The 17,112-nt window shown below is 40.9% G+C and overlaps 1 protein-coding gene across 1 annotated transcript in view; it reads left to right on the forward strand.

Annotated features, from left to right (window-relative positions):
• The window catches only part of NPAS3 (neuronal PAS domain protein 3), a gene marked incomplete at its 5' end in the record, with an annotated part of 729,487 nt that overhangs the window by 596,171 nt on the left and 116,204 nt on the right, over nucleotides 1-17,112 (forward strand). Inside the window, one exon of the mRNA XM_064571750.1 lies at nucleotides 8,438-8,612. Within this exon, the coding sequence (XP_064427820.1) occupies nucleotides 8,438-8,612 (175 nt within the window). The remainder of the gene's footprint in view (nucleotides 1-8,437; nucleotides 8,613-17,112) is intronic.

The following is a 17,112-nucleotide window of genomic DNA, read 5'->3' on the forward strand; positions in this document are numbered from 1 at the left end:
CAGGTCTATTTACATTCCCTATTCTAACAAGACTAACTCACAGTCTGTTATTAAACAGTTGTGAATTTAACTTATTCCTTTAAAATAGCACCTAGAGACTGCTCAGGGTATTGACTCGTTTCATAGAAAATAACCTCAAACACTACCACAGTTGGTAGTTACAACAGCCAAAATAAAATAGAAGTATATCAGGCCTTTCTCTTACGGTAATTGACTAGGAATAAAGGATACACTAGACCTATGTGCCCACATGGCTTTCAGGAAGTTCCTAAGATGCACTAAAACATGTCAATAGGAAGTGTTCGGGAAGGGTCATTAATTGATCACAGCACAGAGCGTTTTATTCCTTCTTGTTCTCTTCGTTGGGTTATAAACTCCAGGTTAACTTGACACCCACTTCCTGCAATGGCTAAAATGTTTTTGTATACCTTGTGATCTTCTTGGATGAGATTTTTCAAGACCCCTCACAGTGACCTGGAGGAGGAGAGCTGGTGGATGCAAAGATAGCAGCTATGGCATGACCTAAATCAGGGAAACCAAGATGTCAGTGGAACAAGCTCCTCCTTTTGTTTTGCTTTCTCTTAAACATGACGCTCTCTTGAGGTCTACAGACAAATTCTCTTTCTTAAACCTTTCTAGTTTTGTTTTGTTTTTGTTTTTGTTTTTTGTCATTCTTGTTCTTCTCCCAACAGCATCACTTAAACATTGGGACTTAGCTCCTGGTGAGGGCTTCGGTCATAGAGTAGCCCCTTTGAAAACAATCAGGTATGATTAACTCTATTATTTGTACGCATGAAACATATCCAGAGTTTTAGTCACATAAGCCACATTGTTTCTCTAGGACTAGAATAAAATAATCATGTGTTAACTTTCAAAACACAAATGGAAAAGGCAACTCCATAATGACTAGTGTTGTCCTTATCCATTTACCTTTCTTGAAAATAAAAGGGCTGTTTAGAATTAGGGCAAAATTTCGATTTCAATCCTAACTTATAAGCATTTTCTACTTTTTCTTATTCACATGACCAAAGAAGAAGGACAAAATTCACTGTTAGAATAACAAAAACAATTAAACAAGAATGAAGATATATTGATACTGAAGTCTGGCTATGCATAACATGCATCTCAATGTGTATCTAGATTTAAATGACAAATATTGAACCATGTAAAATTTGAGGATAATGGATTAACTATGCCAATATCAAGTATTTTATGTTGATTGGTTTCCTTACTACCAAGGTAATCAAGAAGCTTTGAAAGCGACATCTTACTGTTTGTTTGATCTTCAGAGAAGAGAGTTTGACTTCAGTTTCTTTTTAAGATTCTTCATCTTTCTTGGCATCATTTCACTTTTGACTATGTTGTAACCTCCAATTGCATCCTTTTTTCCTTCCCAGCACTGTGATAAATACTAAAAAATCCTTTTTTCCTTCCCAGCACTATAGAGCCTTTTCTGCTCTACAGACAGTTTAAAACTATAGGAACCTTATAAAGCGAGGTTTTAAAATTTCTTGATTTAGGGGCACCTGGGTGGCTCAGTTGGTTGAGCGACTGCCCTCGGCTCAGGTCATGATCCTGGAGTCCCTGGATCGAGTCCCGCATCGGGCTTCCTGCTCGGCAGGGAGTCTGCTTCGTCCTCTGACCCTATCCCCTCTCAGGTGTTCTCTCTCTCTCATTCTCTCTCTCTCAAATAAATAAATAAAATCTTTAAAAAAAAAATTTCTTGATTTAGTCACTTTCACAAATCCTTGGGCTCATTCCTGTGATGTAATATCCCTTCAGTATTACAGCATTCTCTAGGTTCTTCTTTCAACCAGTGTCTCTTAATGAAAGGAAAAGGATATTGACATATCAAAACTATTTTAAAACCACTGCCTTCATAATACGGGGTGATGGAGAAATACCAGAACTATAGGACCACAAGAAAAAATGAAATACAGTATATAACTTATTTCTTAAGCAGAAAAAAAATGGGGGAGACTTCGAAGTCCCGATTTCTTTTATACCCAGGCTATTTCTAGAAGTATTCAAATATGCTCAATTGTAGTCTGAGTAATGATCCAGCTAACACTTCTGAATATTTAACATTCAGCATCCTTGATCAATTCAGCTATTGGGAATGATAGTCATAAAAGCAGCGTAGTGTTCCATAGAACTATGCCTAAATTCGAAGCAGTATCTGCAATCTGTTCTTTGTTTCCTCTTGTGTTCCATTTCTCCTACAGCTTTTTTCTTTTTCTTCTCCGAGAACTAGGAAATCCACTGGAATTATCTTCTGGCACTTCTTAATCAAAGTTCAGAACTGGTTATGCAGTATTCTCTTTGGATACTGTGGTTGCACATTCTCAAGTCGGGCACTCCAAGGGTTCTAGAAAAGTATACAAAAATACACCAACAGAGAAGTACTTGGCCTCACTGATTCCCAAAGGAGTTGAAATGTTTATTTCTGAAGATAAACACATGATATGGTATCTTTTAGCTCAAATTCTTCTAAGGGAAGGCTCTGTTAACATAGCTGTGAGAAGAGAGTTGGATTCATTTTCTTATTTGATGACATTGAAAGGATTTTTCATTCTGCCTCATCGTTCTGATATAGAACCTTTCTTTCTTCTTGTTCTACTAATTTATACATGTATTTCTGTAACAGACCCAATGCTTTTATGCGTTTTTCTTCAGATAAGTCAGCAAATACATAGAATGAGACAGAGCAGTAAAGAACATCAAGTTTCTGTCAAAACAGTTCATAAATATTCAGTAGAGTTCTGCAATATGTAGGAAGTTATGAAGATGGCATTAAGATACCAGTAAATCCAAAGAAAACCTATGCTAATCAAGCTATCACATCTTATTATATTTTATTCTTTTATCACTTTATTATCCCTCAATAATATAAACGTGACCCCCAAAAAACTACAAATCCTAACCTGCCATGCTGAGATAGAATTTCCATCTTATCCTGGGTCAGGATTTTCTAACCAGGGTCTTAACAGTGGATCTGAAAGCCTAACCTGGGAGTTCGTCTTCCAAATGGCTTGCCACTAACATCGTCCTCTCTCAGGTCTGACCTTCTATCACAATATGACTGGCATCCCTGTAGGAGCAGGGCCCAGCTGCAAAGGACTCTGGGAAAAGGGCTGAACCCACAGTGCCTCCAAGTCCTCCCGCAATCTCAATGCCCTCAAAAACAAACAAACAAACAAAATCCTATAAAAGACTTAGGAAATTATACCTTAAATGGCAGCTTTTGAATGATATTTTTTGTGTGATCAAAATGAACAATGCATTAAAGAAATAGGCCTTATGATCTTTCTTTATAAAAGTATCTTTCTCAAGTTGCTCCAGTGTGGAGAGGACTGACAACATTGCTGCCTGTTCCTCATTTGTACCTAACCATCTCAATCGAAGGAGCACTGGATGCAATGAGTTGCAGTGTTACGTTGCTGTAGTTAAAAAGTATTTGCTCACCCCAGGGGGCCAAGCAAAGGCTATTGACATGCTTGCTTGATGTATGAAAAGACAAATTAGTCCCCCATCCTATCTACCAGCAGGGTACAGTGACCCTACATGGAAAAGTCAACTCAAACCACTGTATAATATATTTACATTTTTTTTTCCTGGGAAACTTCAGAGTTACCAAATCAACTGTGTCTAGTGTGCAAATTGCATGCAAGCTAACAGAATGTGAATTAAAGTCGGGGAAAGCCATGGTTTAGCTTGACTATGCAGATGGCACTCGTGGCTACAGTCTGTTCTGGAGGAATCTGTGGTAGGTAGCCTGAGTGGGGAGCACAGGGAGAAAGGAGTTTAGACTAAATGACTGCTTATTACTCATTGCCTGTCTCCTGCCCCTGTACATTCTCAGCAGTTTTCCAATACACTAAGCAATGTGAGAGAGTAATTTCTCTCCGTGTCACGGGAGTAGAGGGAGATCCAGGGAGCAATGTTGGAGAGACAACTCAAAGTCCCATGGGTCTGTATACAATACATGTATAAATTAGTAGAACAAGAAGAAAGAAAGGTTCTATATCAGAACGATGAGGCAGAATGAAAATAAACACAACATGTTTGGGTTTTTTTAGCACCACATAAGGTGATTGGACTTACTATAAAATGAAGAGGGTCTTATATTTGCCTTACCATCCAGCTTGCACCAATCAGAAGAATACAGTATTAAGTGGAGAAAGGCTATATACCTTTCCATTATGTAGATCCTAATCAACATAAAATGAAATTTCTCCAAAGTTCTGTTAATTTGAAGGGATGGTTAGGAAATAATTTTTATGAAATTCTGTGAACATTTTGATAACCAACTAGCCACAGTTCTGCCGTAGATTGCAGAGAGGGGGTTACAAAAGATGGCCGTATTAAAGAGTGCCTTAAAACCTGTTCTTTCCCTGCAGTTGGCTTTTATAGAAGGTCGAGGTCTCCATGCATTCAACAAATACTTATTGGGGAAATAAGTCATGGTGCTATATTGTAACTCATTTTACAGGACAAATAATGTTATAATAATAATGCCGTGAGGGGTGCCTGGTGGCTCAGTTGTTAAGCATCTGCCGTTGGCTCAGGTCATGATCCCAGGGTTCTAGGATTGAGTCCCCCATCCAGCTCCCTGCTCAGCAGGGAGTCTGCTTCTCCTTCTTCCTCTACCCCTCCCCCCTGCTCGTGCTCTCTCTCTCTCTCTCTCTCTCTCTCTCTCTCTCAAAAAGAAAAAAAATAATAATAATGCCAGGAATAATATAAAAGAACCAACCTAAACTTGTCCAAATCAAGCACAGATAAAGCAAAATTCTTTTCAGGTCTAAATATTTATCTTTTATGCACTCAGCAAACACTTGTAATAGACCTACTGTGTAGGAGACACTAGTCCTAGTTCTTACCAGGCAAGTTTTGGAAGACTTGGTAACATTGGATTGGAGCTCTGTTTATTTTTCCTATTTCAAGGTAGCATGAAGTCATGTCTGTTCATCAAGTGAAAGATCCCCATTCTTGGTTCCTGCAGTGTACTTTGAGGTGCAGAATTTAGTGGCAGGTGAATTCTAAACAGTCTTCCTAAGAGAGAAAAATCAGACAAGGGGTAAGAAAAGTGGTTAACTGAGAGTTTGCCAACTGGGCTGATAGCCCTACTTCTACCAGCAAGCAGCTGGGTAAATTTGAACAAGCACTTTTAACTTCTCACCTATTAAATAAGAGGGCATTCGTGGATGGTTTTTAAGGTCTCTCCCAGCTCTAAAATCTAAGAAATGAAGTGAAAAGCAGTGCGAGGAATGTTGAAAGTGCTAGACAAATGTAAAAAGTGAGGAAGAAGAGGAGGAGGACCCTGGGCTCAGAGACTTTTGTCCATCCCCATGTCTATCTCCCTTTAGTATACCTGCTTTCGTGCCCTTTTTTGGCCTGAGAGATGAGGGCCAAGCATCCTCAGGCCTGGCGTTGGGCGGGCTGCCTGCCCTCACCCTCCTTCCACCCTGGTGCTCAGAGTTCTTTCCTGAATAAAAGTGAAGCCCAAGGGTGGAGGAGCTCAGAGGTCCCTGCTCGCTCCGCCTCCCTGACTGCAGACGTGTTCTCCGAGAAGCGGTAGGATGACAAGGCAGACTTTGAACCAAATGCTACCTCCACTGTTAGCCACTTCTATTCAAGTTCTCCTGTAGAAGAGGGCATCAGAACAGTTCAAAAGAGTGTGTGTTATGAGAATTAATCCAAGAAAAGTATGGAAAGTACTCATACACAGCGGTGGATAGCCCCCCGGAGTGTTCCTGGTGTAGTTGGGGCTCAAAGCGTGCATCACGCCTGCCACACCCTCTGATCAAAGCCACGTCCCAAAGCCACCACCCAAACCCTCACCGTAGTTATGTAGGGGTGTGCATGTCTGGGGGTCACCCATTCTCATCCACCAAACACTGTTTGGCGGATGCAGCAAGCATCGTGTTGCTTCTTTCTTAAAAAGTGATTTCCTCTGTATGGTTTCACTAGATTTTCAAAACCAGGCTCTGAGGCAGGTAGAGAAAGTCTTGTTTTCAGCTCGGCTCTCGGGCCACTGCCTTACACCATTCCCATGGAGGGTACCCCCCGCCCGCCCCAAGTCACACAGAGCAGCCGTACTGCCCAGCCCAGGGAGGTTAAGTGAATGGCGCAAGGTCACACAGCAGAGGAGGAAAAGATTCTGATCTCCAAGTCAAGTTACGACCCCAAGTAGTTTGTGCCTTCCCCTCTGCCGTGTGACCTTGAGTATAGCACACGCAGAAAGACCGTGGTAGAATCAAATTCTCAGTGTCAGCCTTTCTGTCCACTATTAGACTCTGGGGTACCTGGTGGAAGATCCCTTGAGGGCATTGGGGGGGATGTGATGTGGCCTCAGTTTTGCTCTAGATGTGTATACTTGGGCCATTATATGATGGAAAGGAAATGCCTGCATAAGCGAGCCAAGCAGGCTGTGGAGACAGGGGCCTACTCCTCCTCGCCGCCGTTAAGACTGGCTTACATGAATATTCAATAGCCAGCACCCCTAAAAAATCTATTAATCTCCCACCTGTGTTGTCATCTTATCACAATCTGTAGTCTGTGCCAAAAGGCACATTGCAGTATTAAAGGAAGACTCGGAGAGAAGTGACAACAATATTAAAGTGCTGCCATTGGACTCACTGCAGAATGCCAGTGACTTTCTCATATTCACTAATCCCCAAACAAAATAACCATCAAGAAATATTAAAACACACATTTTATTAGTTTCATTTAATTTCTTAATTGCTCAAAGTCAGTTTACCCATTTATTGCTGTGTGAAATGCTTAGAGGCAAGGCGCACATTAAAGGGATTATTTCCATGTAATCCCTCCCTCCCAGAGGGTAGGAACTGATCACTTATGAATCCTGATTTACGCTCTGTAACAATATCAAATGGAGGAAATAGTTATTGTAAAATGATAGAGTCAGTAGTCGGGTAATACGGTAGGAGAGTGTAATTTAATAGCAAAGAGAAAGTACCTCATTTTCGGTAAAAGTTATGTGAGCCTTTTTCAGGAATAGCTATTAACCAAACTGAATTTAGCCTCCCATTTTTCTGGCTCTCCCTCTGTTAATTGATAGATGTTGAAGATGTGTAGCCTGTTACGATTTTAATCAAATGGTGTCTGGGAGTAGATGTGATCATTTTACTGGGACTTGGAGTTCTGGGGATAATAATTGCTCTGGGTATTATGCTCTCTGTGACAGTTCGCCCACTGCCAGGCTTCCTTCTTGGAAGCAAACGAGTGCAGGCTCTCAGGTGGAATTTGGAGGGATGCTGCACATTACGCAGGAAAGGGAGAGGAGGTAGGAAGGAGTGCTAGGTAAACATCCAGCAAGAAACTTCTGATAGTCTGAACTTCTGGCACTGGGGTACATCAGAGCTGGCCTGAGACCATGAAACTCCCACCCATCAGGGACCTGGGAAAGAGCTTTTTCTTTTTCTGTTGTTGACACACCTTTCCCGGTCGTAGTACCTTGAACCCCGCATTATTTTAGGAGCGTTATTGCTCTTCTTGGAAGAAGGTAAGAATTATACCATCAGAAGAGCACAGAGATAAGGCCAATCCCTTAGACAGCAGGCACCCTAGACAGGGGCCTTGCCTGACAGCCTAGAAATAGGCCTGCCTTCACTGCAGGCTGACCCTCTTCTGATACTTGATATTCACTCTCTACCTTTAGAATCCGCCTGATACAAAGAGTATACCAAATAAAACATTTTTTTCAGGCCCTAAAGGAGATTTGTACCATGTATCTTATTAGATTGAAGGCAAAACAAGCTGATACTAGCAGAAAAAAAAATGGCTGGTTCAGACCCCAGCTGACCTCTTCTGCATGGAAAATTCTCCATATGATTACCGAGCTAATGAGTAATATTTAATGAAAACATTATGCCTTTGCATATATTTGTAAGCAGCACTTCTTTCGCCTAAATTTACATAGAAATAAGCTGATATGTGTAAATACACATCTTGGAATTTGGTGTATTCTAAGGAAAATACTCCCCGCTATCTCCGGCTGTTTCTATACAAAGCCCAAACTTCTCAATAAGAAAACCATAGAATTCAGTCAGTCATCCGGTTGACACGAAACATGCGAGTATTTGATGATGCATGGACAAAACAGCTGAACGCCGGGCAGGCTCCTGCACATTTCACAGAGCGTTTTGGCTTTATGCAAACAACGATATATGAGAAAAAAACTGGGCTAAACAATTGCTAAATAAATACGTACCCCCCCCCCCCACACACACACACAAAAATCTTTCACCTCGAAGAATCCTTCAGCATTTAAGGATAAAGACTCAGAACTAGGATTGTTGCTGGGGTCTGCATCTGTTTCCTTTTCTGCTCCAGATCTGAGTCACAGGGGTGCTGAATTTGAGAACAGAAGAGCCGTTGACACCTTTCTCTCCCACCCTTTCTCTTCCCCCTCTAGGTGGAGCTGACAGGCAGTAGCGTCTTTGACTATGTCCACCCGGGGGACCACGTGGAGATGGCAGAGCAGCTGGGCATGAAGCTCCCGCCCGGGCGGGGTCTCCTCTCGCAGGGCACTGCTGAGGACGGAGCCAGCTCCGCATCGTCCTCCTCACAGTCGGAGACCCCTGAGCCAGGTGGGAATTGCAATCCCAACATGTGGGATGGTGGGCAGGACCTTTGCCAATGACTGCACTCGAGTTGCCAGTGTGAAGAGACTATAAATAGGTCTAATGGTATTTAACAATTCCATGCAGCTTTCTGTCCCGTGCAGTAATTAAATAAGGAAGAGATTTGAAAATAAGGAGACATTTTAATAAGTATAATCCAGAGATCTAATTTCAGTTGAACAATACATAGAGAAGGTACTAGTTCTTTTAGTTCCTCTTTCGAATTACTAGAGGGAAAAGGTTCAGATTTGGAAAGCCCTCTTCTTTGTATTGTTACTGTGGCTAAATGCAATGCATTTATTTATTATTCACCAAAATCTATGATAAAGGCTTCTTGACTATTAGCTTGTAGATAATTAAAAATATTAGGGACTTGCAGAAATCTTGGTTTCTTTTTTTTCTTTTTTTTTTTTTGTAAGCATCAGAAGGTACTTGAAAGATGTGAACAGATAAATTAAGGCTAAAAAGAAAACAGAAATGGCTACATTTTAAACTGCCTTTCCACCCTCAGTATTTAATTAGATCAATTGTATAGAGGAATGAACAGAGGTGACATTCCTCATTGGGATTCCTTCCAGGATTCTTATAGACTTTGCATTCAGAATGTTCCCATTTTCATTGTGTTGTACTGATGATAATTTAAGTATTAGGGGAAAATCCATTTATAAATTAAACAAAATGACTTGATATCCATCAGTCCCCTAGTTCATCAAGCTGTTCAAACACGGGGAAGATTGGCTGGTCGGCCTGGGTCTTCCGAGAGCGCTGGTAATTAGATCTGCGAAGGATTTATTCTTTGCTGATTGGGGCTTTAAATTAATTGAAGTTCCACATTTGTGGTTTTGTCCTTTTTGTACTTTTTTAGAGGAGATATTTCATATTCTTGTGTGGTGGAGTGCTTGGCCAAGCAGCAGTGGTTTAAATGTTAATTTTTCTCATGAGAAGTTTAAGATTTTTAATGAATCAGGGCCTGATTTGAAGTGCAAAGTTTTATTTGCTTACTTGGGAAATTATTTTTGCACTCCTTAAAGATGCTTGTACTTTACTTGACATGTTGTTTTAAAACAGATTTGCAACACAAACTCATTTTATAGAAAGAAAAGTGGAAAAAACCTGCCTTAAGATTAATACTAAAATGATCCTAAGAAAATACTTAAATTTGGCCTGCTTAAAAATAATCACAGTATGTTTGCTCACACAGATGCGAAAAAAAAAAAAAACATATTTGCCTTTTTGGAAATATTTTAATTCCATCTAAAACCAATTCATGTTTCCTCGTGTAAGTTAACTGCAGCTTCTAGGGCATAATTCTGCAACATTGGTGAGCATCTTTCTCCAGTGAGCACCAGGCATGAGAAGAGAGAGTATTTAAGACTACTCTTTACCATTTAAAAATGAAAATAATTTTGTTCCCGGGGAAGTCTTGTCTTCTGTTGCTCACTGACTTCGCTGAATAGATGTCAGTGAGATCATTGAAACTGCATTTCATCATGAAAATATTCATATCTGGGCAGATTTGAGAAACAGCACATGAAAATAGTTTTTACTCTTTCCTGGATTAGGGAACCTGGATTGCTCATACTCCTCAACACTCAATGTATAAGAATTCAAGTTTATAAAACCCTCATTGTTTCCCTGACTCACAAACTCTCAAGTGTAGATGATCTCCAACCTTCGACCAGGGAAGCCAACCCTCTATGTCAAAGCCCACAGCTAACCTTCCAGCAGAACCACCCCAATGGGAAGTTCAGAAACCTCAAGGCTGCCCGTTCCATTGGCGAACAGCTCTGAGAGAAAAGTTCTCTGAATATGGAGCCAAAATCTAAGTTTGCTGCAATGTCTCCTCACTGATCCCAGGTCTGTCCTCTGGGATCTTATTTCAGCTCTACTCCTTCCTCTCCATCCTAGCCTCTCAAATACATGAAGTCAGATATACCAAATTCTCCCTCCCTCCTGCCTTCCTTCTCCTTTGCAGGTCAAACAGCCCTTCATCTGACAACCATTATTCAATGGCATGTTCCTGAGACCGCCAGCCGTTCCTCAGTTTGTTAGTGACCCTCTAAGAATATGGTTCTGAGAACTCCCATGCAGCCCTCTGGATGTATTCGGACTAGTACAAAGCAGAGGGACTGTCTCCTCTCTCGGTGACCAGATCACACCGTTGAGCTTGATCTCTCCCCAAACACATGTTAAGGGTAATTTGTCACTTGGAAAAGACTTTGATCGGGAGAAAAAAACCCACAGCCTGTAAACCAGTTCTGCTGGGATATGGTAAGCTAGAGTCAAAATCAAACTGGTTTAAGATTGATTATAAGAACTCTGATCAATCCCGTGCCTTCCAGGAGGCTCCAGGATGCATAAAACAGTTCTAGGCACACTGTGAGGAGAATGGCGTATCTCCTTTAAAGCTACTCTGTCATTCAGTATTGAAGTATGGTTGACAATTTACTTGAGTTTCTTTCCCCTGCCCTCCCAGCCTTCCTGGAGCCATCATAACTAGTAAAATTGAAAATTCTGCTTTCTACATTTCTTAGCCACTGGGGCTTATTAGCAACAGTGGCATAAGGGTTTCTCTTCCTTGATGAAGAGTATAGCTCTTACCATTACAAAATGTGAAACTTACTCTGCCTTAAAATTCTGTAGCATTAGTTATTTTCAGTCTTAGGCTTAAAAGGCAATTAGATTGACTGCTTTAAATACTGAAAAGCAGTGTAGGGTGCTACCTTTAACTAAATATCTTCACTAATGCATATCACTGCTCCAAGGGAATTACCTAAAAAGTTCATGACAGGCACTACATCCCAAAGCTGCTTATGTTTCTTAAAGGCTGAAAGAATTTTAACAAGATTTCCTAATTCTTAATAATACGAGGAGACATTTTTGAGGACTTGTTCATTGCAACATAATCTTTTAAACTCTGATGAAACACAGATTCTTTTTTAAATAGTAGTGTAATTTTGTTGGAAAGGGGATATCAGTATGTGGTGATTATGAAAATGGAGGTATGGACTTTTTCAGAAGCCCTGATGTGTTCAGTGTAGCATTACTAAATGACTGAAATCTAAATAACATTTGGCATTATAATAAAAGGAAATAAGTGACTAAACCAGTCTAAGAGGCAGCGATACTGTGCCATAATAGGAATTCTTTTTCTCTGAACTGCCAGCCCTGTGATCATCTTATCTTGAACCAGTCTCAAGATAATGGGGGGGGGGGGGGGGGGGGAGCAGGGAATCTCTTGACTGTTGAAAATCCAAATAAATCTTTTACACATATGCCTAGTTATTCATAGTTTAGTAAATACTGCTGTATTTCTTTTAGAGAAATCTTAAAGCAGGCAGAAGAAAAATACATGGGTGGCCTTGTTTGTAAAGTTATAAAGTTCTAGAGTGTCTATGGAGATTCTAACCATTTTGGAAGAGATTGTGCTGTCCTGCAGGCTCCCACACCAGGGGGAGCGCAGAACCTCTCGAACGGGATGTCTGGTGGTCCCTTTTCTTTTTCTAGATCTGCATATATCTTTTCATTACTCTTAATGATTCTGTAATCTCAGGATTATGAGTGCTATCCTCTTCTCTTAATAAATTTCAGTGCTGCATCTTTAAATGCTTAAAAAATAAAATAGCAGCTCTTTTAAGAAATCCTGGAGGAACTTTAAAAATCTCCTGATATTCCTTAGGTCAGGTCATAAAATTGGGCTTTACTCCTTTTTTATTTCTAATTCTAAAATTAATTCATTCTTATTGTGAAAACTTTAGAGAATGCAGAAAACAAAGAATAAAGACCACCAAACATCCCACTACCCCCAAATGACCACTGTTCATATGTATATACTCTATGCCTATCCTTCCAGATTTTCTGTTCCTATATATATAGGAACATATACATACTTATATATATGTATGTAGTATTGGGAGGGGGGGTCATTGTCTGTTTGTCTGAAATAAGATCATAACATACAGGCTTCTGCCTTTCCACTTAACCTCACAAGCAGCTTTCCCTGTCATGTTTCTCACTTTAAGATTTTATTTATTTGACAGAGAGAGACAAAGCAAGAGAGGGAACACGAGCAGGGGGAGTGGGAGAGGGAGAAGCAGGCTTCCCGCAGAGCAGGGAGCACGATGTGGGGCTCGATCCCAGGACCCTGAGATCATGACCTGAGCCGAAGGCAGACGCTTAACCGACTGAGCCACTCCAGTGGTTTGTTTCCCACTAGCTAACAATCAAGTCCCAACTGTAGGAGCACTGGCAGGAGTCACACACCTGGGTCCTGCTTCAGAGGGAACTCAGCCAGGACAAGAGGTTCTTGCAGCTTATTGAATGGGTACGAGCTCATAGAGAGAGAAATCAATACTGCACCAGGATTTAGACAACTGAGCAAAATGTATGAGGCAGTACTTTTGGTCAAGAATAACTACAGCAGCATGGCTCACCATTGATTGTCTAAAATAGAGGTTATCGTGCTCCGTCTAAAGTTTCAGACAGACCTGCCCTGTTACGGGCGGGGGGCGGTGAAGATAATCACTGTATAGTATGATCTTAATGCTATTATGCCCACTCTATGTCCTGAATATTTTAACGACAAGCAAAATTGAAGCAGTAGAGTCCTTGTCTGAATGCTAATAATCTGCATTTTCTACTTACGCGTGTGTGCCGTGGTAAACTTGATCAGCACTTGATTCTACAGGAACGCAATTCCTCTGAATTCATTAGCCAGTGCCGTAATAAGTGATATAATTAGATGCATAAATGTTTAGGAATAACAATAAAGAACTTAAAAATTTATCTGAGGATCAGATCATTATTTTGTTTCAAAAACTGCTGAGATACACTTGTACCTTTAAGGGTGAATTACTTACCATCTAGTATAGGGTTGGTGGGGGTGGGGGATGTTCTTTGATTTTTTTTTTTTTTTTTTTTTGGTTCAAGTTTCCTATCAATGAACTGAATTTAGAAGTCAGGCAAGGGAAACCATCTTACTAACCCCACATCCAACCTCGGTCCCCAGACAACGTGACTGTATCTACAGCCCTCTCCGCTGTACTGCAAATGTCAAACAGAAGGTGTAATGGATTTAATATTAGCGCTGGCCAAGGTGTTGAGGGAGCTGTTAATAATGTCACTCCAGTTATTGATCTGAAGCCTTTAAAAATCAAAGAAAAGTGAGAGATCCCCTACTGGGGAAAGGCACACAGTGACTGGTTTTTATTGCCAATATATTTCTACATATAGAGTGGCAACTTTCTGGAATTATGTTATCACCATTAATCTCTGTGAGATTTTTGGAGTCATTATATGGTAAGATAATATCGTGGAGACTGCTCTGCATGCTAATGCTCAAAGATCAGACCAAGTTCTTTTAGACATCAACAGAGCTTGAGACTGTGCATGGTAATGACAACATTCAAGTTGTCTACTGTAAGACGTTGCTTAGCACTAGATTTACTCTTGATGGCAATGTTGGCTCCACCGGAAGTATAAAATACGAACTCTAGGCACTAGGGTGAGCTGCACTCGCCCTCTGCCTTTCTAAAACTCTAACTACAAACCATGTAACCACGAACCACACAGTGACTCACTTGAGATGGAAATGAATTTTGTTCTTAACAATTAGTGTACCTTTTCAGGAAATTGCTAATCCTTCCATCTGAATGGCAGTTTGTCTGCAATGAAATTTCTGCTTTCCATGGTCCCCAACTAATAAATGAAATTAAAATGTATAATTTATGTTGAATGTTTATCAAACTGTAAACACACACTTAATTCCTTTCCATATTCATACAACATAAGCAAAGATAAATCCACCAGATAACGTACCACAGTTATCTCCGAGGGATTGAATATAAAATGCATCTCTACTGCAGCAATGATCCAGACGAGTTCACGATTACCCAACATTGGCCTGCCCCCTCTTAATACCACGTGCGCACATATGTGTCAAGTCTAGTCAGAAAGCAGCCTAACAAAAACTAATCTTTTCATAACCCAAAGAGATCATCATTTATGCATAAACTCAGCTTTATACCAAAAAATATATACGCAAAATTATTTCCCTTAGCTATTTCATCGTTATTTTGAAACGAAATAAATATTATCTTTTGCCACTCCTGAATGAAGATGACGCATCTATGCTAAAAACAAGTCAGTGCTATTCCGGAGACTGCCTTGTCAAACTCAGAGTGCTTCTTGTGCCTCAAAAAACACTACCCTGAGGCAGTACTATTTTTCTCCTGCAGAAAGAAGACTATTTCTAAATGTCACTTTTATCCCCAGCTATGCTAAGCAAGAGCATCTGGAACTGCCACAGAAGGGAATCCATATTTTCCAGAGCTCTCTTCTGGCATTCAAGGCCTAGGCACACATCACCTTAATTGGTGTGAGCTCACTTCAGTGAGCTTGTCTGTGCGTGATGAGGACATTTCAAAGCAGCCTTAAACTTCTAAGATCTTGCCTGAGGGAGCTCAAGAAAAGTCAGGTAAAATCTCTTCTTCCCACCAGGCTGTGCTGGCCTGGGACCTGAGCTCGGCGCTTCCAGGCCAGCTCCCAGGTCACATGGCGGCAATGCATGACAACATTTCTGGGCTTGACACCCTGACCCGTCGAAACCATGGTGGTGACTCACTTAGCTACAAGAGAACAGCCTCCCTTTTGTTCCCAGAGAAGATGCTGGATCTCACCAGAGTTCTGCATGCCATGCTGAAACAAACGTTCTCTTCCCAGAGTTAAATCACAGTGGTTGCAACTCAAAAAAAAAGTGCAGCTTTTATATAAATTAATATCATGGTATTTAAGGGGTAGCAAATGGTTTGTTCAATAATAGAAGCACAGGACTCTTATCAAAATACACAATAGTTTTACTCCGTTTTTATGTAGCATTTTTTTTCCCTAAACCTTCTATTGAAGGTTTAGAAGATCAATTTTTTAAACCCATTATTTTTAACAGTTATTTTATATAGCTTTCTAGGTCATAATTTTGACTTTTCTTTACCTGTGGTGATAAGGGGGTACATTTTCAGAGGTTCTAAGATGAAACCCAAGACAACTTGTTAACGGTTGGCCTGTCCTTCTTCATTAAAACAAACCAACAAAAAAGTGGCTGTCTTTGTCATTGGATGATCACAAATTACAGATTCTATTTCTCGAACTCTTGCCTTGAACAAAGCACAAGTTATTTGCTTTTAATACATATCGCTGCACAGAAATTTCATCCCTGTCGAAATTATACTATTCCGAAATCTTCGTCTGCACTAAACAGCAGATTTACGAAGGATCCGTTACCTGGCGTTGACTGAGCTTTGCAGGGTGCACAGATCAGAAGAGGCAGAGCTGGCTAGAAACCATTTCCACCCCTAGTGAGCAATTTACTCATGATTGCTTGGGGAAAATACTGGAAATATTGCTTCTGTGTAAAGTTAGCAACTTCCAGTTGTCAGCTCTTTGCCAAACAGTTATTCCCGAGTACGGCGTTAGAAGCGAAGTGCGCTCAGGCCACTGCGACACGGCTGGTACTCACATCCTGCCTGGAGTGTGCAGACCACAGAAACCACTAATTACAGGAGTTAATTCACACACTGTCCCTCTGAGGCAGGTCAGTGTGTTAGCCCTACTTTACAGATCGGGGGCGCAGGGAGTGATGGAAATTCCAAGTGGCTTGCTGCAAACCACACGTTTTTCAGCAGCTAAGGTTAGAGTAAAGGGTACAATATGAGGGTTGGAGTAGGTACAAAGCCTAGGAACTGGATACAAAAAGGAGACAAAACCCTGATAGCAGACCTCCAAGCAGACCCTGGAGAGGAATATTTTCCAAGAGGCTTCTGGCATCCAGAGAGAAACCTAACTATGCCCTTATGCAAATAGTTCATTGGCTAAATCACATTTTTGTTAAATACAGTCTCTCACTTAGGACTAAAATCCTCCATCTGATCCTTGTTCCTTCCTTCATCCCTACACTGAAGCTCCTCACACTACAGTGAACAGTAGCATCTGAATCAATTATAGGCAAAATTCAGCCCTGAGTCTCTTGGTCCCCATTAGCTGCGCGCCTCCTCGGCCAAAAGCACGGCCAAAATTGTCTCTGTGCATTTGACCCCGGCTCTGCCTCAGGCTCTGGGCAGCTTTTCCAGGCTCTTCCTTTCAGAACCAGTCTTGCAAGATGGGCATGATGTAGAAAAAGAACAAGAAGAACAAGAGGGTCCATCAGGAGTCAGTCATATCCTCCTGGAGGTATCTGCTCAGGAAACACAATCATAGTTTCTTGGGACCCATGGAAAACATCGCCTATCTTCTGTCGACAAAACTAGCTTGAGCGAAGGGAAGAATCAGCGTCTTGTCTGTAGTTGTTATTAACTAGAGTGAATGCTTATTCAAGATCCAGGCCCACCTGATATTAGAGATTCTATAGACTATTCAGTAACCATTGATTGCATATCTGTCGTGTGTCAGATGTTATACAAAGCACAGAGGAAAC

This window comes from Mirounga angustirostris, unplaced genomic scaffold (genome assembly GCF_029215605.1).
Source record: "Mirounga angustirostris isolate CCGP_5_RB_7025 unplaced genomic scaffold, mMirAng1.0.hap1 SCAF_9, whole genome shotgun sequence".
NCBI classification, from domain to species: domain Eukaryota; kingdom Metazoa; phylum Chordata; class Mammalia; order Carnivora; family Phocidae; genus Mirounga; species Mirounga angustirostris.